The sequence below is a fragment of the Cupressus sempervirens genome, chromosome 10 (genome assembly GCF_028749045.1).
Source record: "Cupressus sempervirens isolate cs-2001-9-10 chromosome 10, ASM2874904v1, whole genome shotgun sequence".
Classification (NCBI taxonomy): domain Eukaryota; kingdom Viridiplantae; phylum Streptophyta; class Pinopsida; order Cupressales; family Cupressaceae; genus Cupressus; species Cupressus sempervirens.
Window position 1 is genome coordinate 502,198,780 of NC_143127.1, and position 9,096 is coordinate 502,207,875.

At 37.4% G+C, this 9,096-nt stretch overlaps 1 protein-coding gene across 2 annotated transcripts in view; it reads left to right on the forward strand.

The window, feature by feature from the left end:
* Window positions 1-8,358, forward strand: part of LOC149534864 (phosphatidylinositol/phosphatidylcholine transfer protein SFH8-like) — a 64,900-nt gene extending 56,542 nt beyond the window's left edge. For both annotated transcript variants that reach the window (XM_089803518.1, XM_089803519.1), the window contains exons 13-15: window positions 7,142-7,545; window positions 7,645-7,719; window positions 7,822-8,358. In XM_089803518.1, coding sequence (XP_089659644.1) covers window positions 7,142-7,545; window positions 7,645-7,719; window positions 7,822-7,845 — 503 coding nt within the window. In that variant the 3' untranslated portion in view covers window positions 7,846-8,358. The remainder of the gene's footprint in view (window positions 1-7,141; window positions 7,546-7,644; window positions 7,720-7,821) is intronic.
* The last annotated feature ends 738 nt before the right edge of the window (window positions 8,359-9,096 follow it).

The following is a 9,096-nucleotide window of genomic DNA, read 5'->3' on the forward strand; positions in this document are numbered from 1 at the left end:
TTTGATTAACCAGTGGGTGGCTAATGCTCCCCCACGCATAGGTAACACAGCCTTTATTTTCTTTAGAAAGCTACAAAAGGAACAATTGAAAGTTTGGAACGAAGTAGACTTCAAAAATGTGTTTGCAGAAAAGTTCAGGTTGGAATTGGAGTTGGAGGCTTATTGAGGAAGGAATGAATGAGGAAGCTCTTATGCAGGAGGAGGAATTACAAAAAGAATACTTGGAGATTCTAGCAAGGGAGGAGTCATTTTGGAGATAGAACTAGGGAACTTGGCTACAGGACGGGATATAAATACAAAGTTCTGTCATAACTCGGTTAAGATGAGGAGAGCTCATAACAATTTTTTCTCAGTTAAAGATCAACATGGAAACATTGTTGAGGATGCTGCTGATATTAATAATGAGGCTGTTTGTTACTTCTCGTGCATCTTTGCAAAAGAGGTTTCTGAGATGGCTGATGGGGAGGATATTCTGAAACTTATCCCGAATTTTATTTCAAAGGAGAAAAATGAAATGCTGATTGAGCCGCTGTCTAAGAAGGAAGTCAAATGTGCTCTCTTCAATCTAGGGGGAGATAAAGCCCCAGTTGTAGATGGTTTTCCAGCAATGTTTTTCCAAAAGGCATTGCATATTCTAGGAAATGATCTTTGGGATGTGGTAGAGGAATCCAGGGAAGACAACTTCATCTTTAAGAACTTCAACAACACCTTTGTGTCTTTGATACCCAAAAAAGATGAGAGGGAAATTTTTTATTCTTATTGGCCAAAGGCTTTATGCAACACAATTTATAAAGGTATTGCCAAGGTTATATAGCCAATAGGCTGAAGTTGGGGTTGCCCTCGGTGATCTCTTTGGAACAAAGTGGCTTTGCCCTTGATAGGTCAATGTTTGAAGGTGTTATCATGGTCCATGAAGCCATCCATTCTGTAAGAGCTGCCAAAACCAGGAAAATGATCATTAAATATTAAAATATGATATGAAGATTGTTTATGATAATGTGAGTAGATGCTTCTTCCTTGCTGTATTGGATAGGTTTGGCTTTAATTATGGTTGGATTAAATTGATAAAAGTTGTATATGCACTTCAAGATTTTCAATATTAGTCAAAATGACAACCCTCGGGTTTTTCTTTTTCTTTTTTGAAACTACTACTGGTATTAGACAAGGTGATCCCTATTGCCGTTTTTATTTATTATTTTAGCTGAGGTCTTGAGTAGATCTACAAAGAAAGCTTGGATGAATGGGCAATGGATGGGTATCATGGTTGCAACTGGCATAGATCCTGTCACTCATCTACAATTTGTAGATAATACATACTTAATGGGGGAGGTAACTATTCAGGAAGCTAAAGTTATCAAGTCCATCCTAGACAGTTACTACAAAGTGTCAGGGCAACTTGTAAATTGGCCAAAATCTGAAGTCTTCTTTTTAAGCACTGAACATACAGTCCAAAGACAAATTAGTAAGGTGTTAGGAATGAATGTTGGGAAGTTACCAGGAAAACTCTTGTGCATTCCTTAATTTGAAGGTGCTTCCAGATTGATAGCCGTGTTAAGAAACTAGATGAGTGGAAATGGAAGTGGTTAACATATGCTGGCAGGATTCTTATGCTCCAATCTGTAATTTTTGCTATCCCTGTTTATTCCATGAGCTGCCTTAAAATGCTTTTAAAAGTATTGGGATATATTGAACAAAGAATGAGGATTTGTTTTTGGAATTTCTCACAAGATGAAGACAAAATTCCGTAGGTTGCATGGGATACAATATGTAAGTCCAAGAAGAATGGAGGTGCTGGTGTAAGGTGTTGCAGATTATGAACAAAGCTTTAGGTGCCAGACTAGTGTGGGAAATATTTAGCAACCTGTCTCAATTATGGGTGTGTATTCTCAAAGCAAAGTACTTAGATTCAATGGAAAATTCAAGGATCTTCACAATCAGTGACCTGCCTATTCACAAATTTGGAATTTGATTATTGATTGCAAGAAGATAATAACAGATCATTTAGCATGGGAGGTTGGCAATGGCAGAGATATATCTTTCGGGGACGATTCTTGGAACGCTTCAGCTATTCTTTAGGAGGATGTGGAACTTCATTTAGTTAGGAATGTTTTAAAGGAGAGGTGGGGGGGAGAAACTCTGATTATTTGGAAGAAAAGGTTACACCTTTAGTTTGCCAGAAAGTGTGGAGGAATTTCTCAGACCTGAAACTTGATGAGCATCAAAAGCCATGTATGATGCAGATCTTAATAACTTGGAAGACATGTTAATTTGGTGTGCAGCAAAAAGTGGTAAATACTAGGTAAAATTGGGTTACTATCTTATGTTAAATGAACATCTAGAAGAATGGCCATATAAACTTTGTTGAGAAATGGCTTGTTTACAAAAAATAGGAATGCATGGCTAGCAATCCAAGAGAGGATTCTTATGGGAAAATGAAGTAAGAAATATGGTTTTGTTGGTCCAACAAAGTGTATTATGTGTGGCAAAGGTTGTGAAGATGTTGATCATCTACTAGCACAATGTGAATTAGCATAGGGGTGTTAGGAATGGGTAAGGATGAAGTTAGGATGGAATGGACTTTTACCAAATAAAATCCTGGATATTTTCAAATGATGACCAATTATTGTAAAAACATTCCTCCTTTGCTAAACCATGGATTATATGCCCCTCCATAATTTTGGGAGATATGGAAAGAACATAATCGTGGAATCTTCCAAGGAAAATTTGAACCTATCAGCTGACTTTTGAGAAGGATTGCTGGTGTTGTATAAGAGGTGATTAGTATAGTTGAAAATTAAATTTAGGATTTACGCCATGGACAAAATTGGGAAAACTGATAGGAGTAAGGTGAGCTAGTGTCCTCCACAAGAAGGATAGGTTAAAGGAAATTTTGATGGGGCCATCGGTGGGAACCCATGACCATTTCGGGTAGGGGTATTAATAAGAAATTAGAAAAGTGAGATGTTGGCCACTTTGATGTGAGGTAGCACAGGAGTATTGGGAAAGGGTAAGGATGAAGTTAGGATAGAATGAACCCTTAGCAAATAAAATCCTAGATATTTTCAAAGGATGGCCAATTATTGAAAAACATTCTGCCTTTGCTAAACTATGGATTTTGCGCCCCTCTATAGTAATTTGGGAGATATGGAAAGAGTGTAATTGTAGAATATTCCAAGGAAAATTTGAACCAATCAGCCAACTTTTGAGAATGATTGATGGTGCTGTAGAAGAGGTGATTAGCGGGGTCACATTAAGCTAAACATTGTATTCACTTCTTGGGATAGTGCAGTGCAAAGGCACTGGTGTGGGCTGAAAATTAAATTTACGAATTACACCGTTACAAACCTTGCATAGACCGGCTCGCTCCCTACTATTCTAAGGGCCTCCCGGGCATTCCCCTGCAATTCTCAGGCCCTAAAATTCTATGGGGCTTCCAGAATGCTTTGTGGGTAGGTAGGCACTATTGCAGTTCAAAGGCAATGGTGTGGGCTGAAAATTAAATTTACGAATTACACCTGGACAAAATGGGGAAAACTGATAGAAGGTGAGTTGGACTCCTCCACAAGAAGGATGGGTTAAAGTAAATTTTTGATGGTTCCACCCATGAAAGCCCAAGACCATCCTGGGCAGGCATATAAAAAAAAAGGAATTGGACAGGTGAGATGTTGGACACTGTGAGGCAGCACAGGAGTGTTGGGAAAGGGTAATGAAGGAGTTGACCCTTACCAAATAAAATCCTGGATATTTTCAAAGGATTGCCAATTATTGAAAATCATTCCACCTCTGCTAAACTATGGATTATATGCCCCTCTATAGTAATTTGGGAGATATGGGAAGAATGTAATTGTAGAATTTTCAAGGAAAAATTGAATTGATCAGCCGACCTTTGACAAGGATTGATGGTGTTGTACAAGAGGTGATGAGTGTGGCCACTACTCACATTAAGCCAAACATGGTATTTACTTCATAAGAAAGTGCAGTTCAAAGGCAATGGCCTGGTTGAAAATTAAATTTAGGAATTACGCCGTGCACAAAATTGGAAAACTGATAGTAGTAAGGTGAGTTGGTGTCCTCCACAAGAAGGATGGGTTAAAGTAAATTTTGACAGGGCCACCTGTGGGAACCCAAGACCATTTGGGGCAGAGGTAATAATAAGTAATTGGAAAGGTGATTTGTTGGCCACAACAGTGAAGAAATTAACAGCTGGCTCTAACAATCAGGCAACATTGGTAGCAGTGAATTTGTGCAAGGCTATGAATATGGATAAAGTTCATGTGGGAGGGGACTCTAAGATCATTGGTGATGCTATCAAATTGGGGCAAATGCAGCCTTGGCATCTAAGCCTTATTACCAATATAAGGGAGGTGCTTTCTGGCTTCACAGAGTTTAGGACTATTCACATACTCAGAGAACACAATAAAGAAGCGGATATTTTGGCAAAATGGGCAGTTTCAATGAATAAAGTCGGGGAAGCTGTAGTAGAGTACCTAACGCCTACCTTCCAAACTCAAACTTTGGCAGATGGCAGTATTTAGCATTGATGGGATGGTTAGTTGGCAGTGATGACGAAGGCATATAAGTGACCAGATAAGCTTTAATTTTATTTGATCATTCTTATGGAGCAGTGAAATGATTTGACAGATGGTTAAAAGGTGCCCTTTCGATACCATCTCATGTGCGAATAAAGATCTGATGTAATGTTTAAGGCGAATATCTTTATTTGATGGCAATATGTTTTAATGATATCAGCCTAAGTATAACTTATCACGCAGGGCAGCTACAAGTAGCAATCATAAATGTGACAGCAGAAGCTTTTTAAATGGAAAGAAGTATCAAGTAATCGTTAGCAAAGTGGTCTAAATGACATCAGATTTTGGAGTAAGCCGTGAAGTGCAGAAATTTTAGGAAATTGTAGGATGGAAGCCTCATTCTCAGTAGATATGGATAAACAACAGAAAGGATTCCAGGGACCTGTGAGAAGGGCAAGGTTACATTGGCTCCTGAAAATAAAAACCAAGGAGATGATTGATGCTGTGTTGGAAGTAATTGGTCCTCAGTTTCAAGGAAGAAAAGGGAAGTGGAGGGTAAATATGGATGTTATTTCCATCAGAATAGCATGGGGGTTGGAGATAGGGGAAGAAACAGAGGAGGTTCGAAGGGTAATCAAAGCATTATTTGAAGAAGACATGCTGGGTGGGCTTGAATCAACTCTGCAATGGGCTGTCCCAGGGATAGGGTTGGACATTAGTGAGTGTTTGTAAGATGAAGAAGCTATGAGGTGCTTCTTGTTAGTGCTGTTTGTGAGGTGGTGTGGAAGAGTTGATAAGGCTGCCTACAGGAAGAATGTGGCAGAGGCTTGGAGGAGGTTGAAAATGGAAATAGTGAGGTATGAAGAAAATGAAAGGGAGGCTGTTCATGTTTTTAGTGTGCTGGTGCCAAGACAGGAGCATGCACGAAGTGAAGAAACCCTATTAACTGAAATTGTGATGAAGAAATTTTGAGTAAATTTTGCTGGAAAGTTTTGCTAATGATGGAGTTTTTTGCATGAGTCTGTTTATCATTACAGGATATGACGAGGACAAAGTGTACATATCCTTCTGATGATTGCTGGGTTCCAGTCAATGCCGACTCAGAATTGCAAAAGAAGATGGGAGGGAAGAAACCCTATTAACTGAAATTAACAGGAGCATGCACGAAGTGAAGAAACCCTATTAACTGAAATTGTGATGAAGAAATTTTGAGTAAATTTTGCTGGAAAGTTTTGCTAATGATGGAGTTTTTTGCATGAGTCCGTTTATCATTACAGGATATGACGAGGACAAAGTGTACATATCCTTCCGATGATTGCTGGGTTCCGGTCAATGCCGACTCAGAATTGCAAAAGAAGATGGGAGGGAAGAGTTCCTGTTTATCAATGCCGGTTTTGATAAATGAGGGTAGCAGCACGGGTTTCAAAGACTGATGGAAGAATCTTGGTAAAAGCGGTTTCCAGGAAAGTGAAAGCCTGTTCTTTGGAAACAGGAATTTTGTTATTAGGGATGTCAGACTGTTTATTAGCCTAATGTTTTAATGTATTCTTGTCAAGATAGAAACTAGTATTAGTGAATCCAGATAGATAATGTTTGAAAGGAATTTAGAACATAAACTTTGTGAGGATCTATAGCTGACAGATAGCCAAGATTACTATTAGGGTAATGTATGGATGATGATCAGCCTCAAAGAGCTGCAAGTAACATTATAATGATGGATGTACTTCTATTATTAATAGAATATATATCAGTTACCAATTTTTTTATTATAAAAAAACATCTTTGAATTTTGGGCTTGAATTGATTTGTAAGAGCTGCTATTGTGGGAACAAGATCACAAGGTTCACTCTTCCCCCAGCCCATGTTGTACCGGAGGGTTTGTTGCACCGACATCAGTAGTTATGTAAAAAGTTTAACCATGCATTGCAGTTTAGAAGGGGCCTAATGATAGCAGATTTCTACAATTGATAACAATCTAGTTATAATGTTTCTGGAAATGATATTATATATGTTTTTTACCATCAATGTGTTGGATCATACTACATGATCCATCATCAAGATGCAAGAATTCAAGTTTTTTTAAGCATAAAAATAAGAGATGATTAAAACAAAATAAAGCATAGGAGTCATTCAATTCCATAGGGGACCCTAATCTTCTAATTATCAACCTCAATTGAACTTCAGTTTTGAAAAAAAATTGAATATACCTGATTTTCAACCTCAATTAAACTTTTCATTCTTGAAAAAAATGTTGAAAATAAGAGATGATAAAAAAATAAAGCACAGAAGGCATTTAATTATATATAGATGGTAATTCTATTATATATATTGTAATTCTGATTTTCAACCTCAATTATATATATGGTAATTATGGAGGGCCTTAAAAATAAGAGATGATAAAAAAGTAAAGCACAGAAGGCATTAATTCCACAGGGGACTCATCCCCTGATTATTGACCTGAATTGAACTTTTCATTCTGAAGTAAAATTGAAATAAGAATGCAAATCATTTTTAATATTTTGTCTCTATGGAATGTGATTTATTCAGACACAAAAAATGTGCTTGAATATAACATACATTTTAAATGCCTTGTATTTGTTTGCATATTTCAGGTACCACGTTGATTGTGAATGAGCAGAAACCTCCTCAGGGGATCATTATGCAATTAACTGCATTTTTTATGACCATCATTATGAGCATAGCTGTCTTATTCCGTTCTGTTACTCGTTTTGTTGAAAGTAAGAGTACAAGTGGAAAGGTAGAACTATACTCAAATGCTATGCCATACAATGATGATTCTGGATCTCAGGAAGACCTACAACATCCTATGCCTGCATGTGAGTTAACTGTTAACGATATTATTCCATCTATGGTGAAACGTTTACAAGCTTTGGAAGATAAGGTCAGTGAGCTCAGTGCAAAACCACCTCAGATGCCACTAGAAAAGGAGGAATTACTGCATGCTGCTGTGAACCGGATTGATGTTCTAGAGTCTGAGCTGGATATGGCAAAACAGGTAGGCTGTAAATTGGTTTTGACGGTACTCACTGCTATGTTTTTTTTTCTTTATTTAAGTTACTTGGTAGCATGGCTCCTGATTTTTTTCCACATCCAGGCATTGCAGACTGCTCTTTGTAAGCAAGTTGAGCTAATTGAATACATCGAACAATTGAAGGAATCCCATTTTCAGGTAAATTGTAGAAACATTATGATGTGAATTTCTTTGTAGAATGTAAAATCAGTACTGATGATCTGTATGCCATTCATTGACTGCTACTTGGTTTCAATGCAGAAGAGAAAATTTTGTTTTTTTTAATGGATTCTGCGAACAATTGTATTTGGAATCATTCCTGGAGTGCTTTGAAATAATGTAGCTGTCTCCATCTGCAACCTTGATTAATTCGCATGATGTTTACCTTCGGACTGTTGCGTAAGTTTCTTCAAGCGTGAGAGTAACAAGGTTATTATATTGTTTTAGATGTACTTAAAGAGGAGGCCATGATCTGAACCTAGTAATGAAATTTGTGTTTTGATTCTACCTGTGAAATATGTTTATTCTTTGGTGAAAGTAAATGTGACATGATTCAACAAGAGTTACCGAGGATGAAGGGATGAAGGGATAAAGGGGATACATAGTATTAATATGTCAGTGTGGAATGTGTGCTCACTAAAACTTTCACAGAAGGCATATTGTAAAAATGCAGACTTCTGGACTCTGCTAATTTGAGATTTGATTGTTGGGTGTCTGTTTTTAAATCGTCCTTGTTTCAGTGTGTCAAATGGAGACCAAAATTTGAACTCTGCGAATAAGATAATTCCAGTTTAAAGATTGCCTTTGTCTGATGTAGTTACTTCTAATGTAATGTGAGTTGTGTGAGCCATCATATGGTAACATTTTTTTTAAGATTCAATATGCTATAAGATAGATGCTATAGTTTTTGGTAGATAAAAATGTTTGTCATGGGCTTTCTTGATCAATGGATGGTTGATTTCAAGCATGTAGGATTACCAAGGGAATTCAGTTGGTCCTAGAAAGATCAGAAATTGCAAGAGAGTGATCCCAGAAGCTATAAACGCACATGTGAAAGTGCTAAAATAGTTAATTCTCATTCACTATTCAGGAATGAAAACATGTAAATGAAATTTCAGGGTTTTAGCACCTTTGTGAGGGAGAGTTTGTTAGGCAAAGCTAATTGCTGCAGTATTATAATGAAGGTAGGTAAATAGTTGTTCCATGTTTGAAAGGATAATTGGTTTGGGTAGTGGATTCAGAAGTCTTTGCAGAGATGGGGATAACCATAGATTATGAACACAGCTTAATGCAAAATGTTATTATTTGCCAACAAATTCAGACCATTGAAAATGAAAATTATTTGGTTGTGATTGCTACTAGGATTTAATTGTGTAGTTTTCAAGTACCATTGACCCGTGTTTCATGAGTAGTGGTTCACATGAACCCATCTCTCATGAGAATGAATGGAATACTCGACACTCATTGGATCTAGGTGATGCTCATAGAGGTGAAGCACCGGGACTTTCTCGGAGGTTGGTCACCCATGCCAGTGCT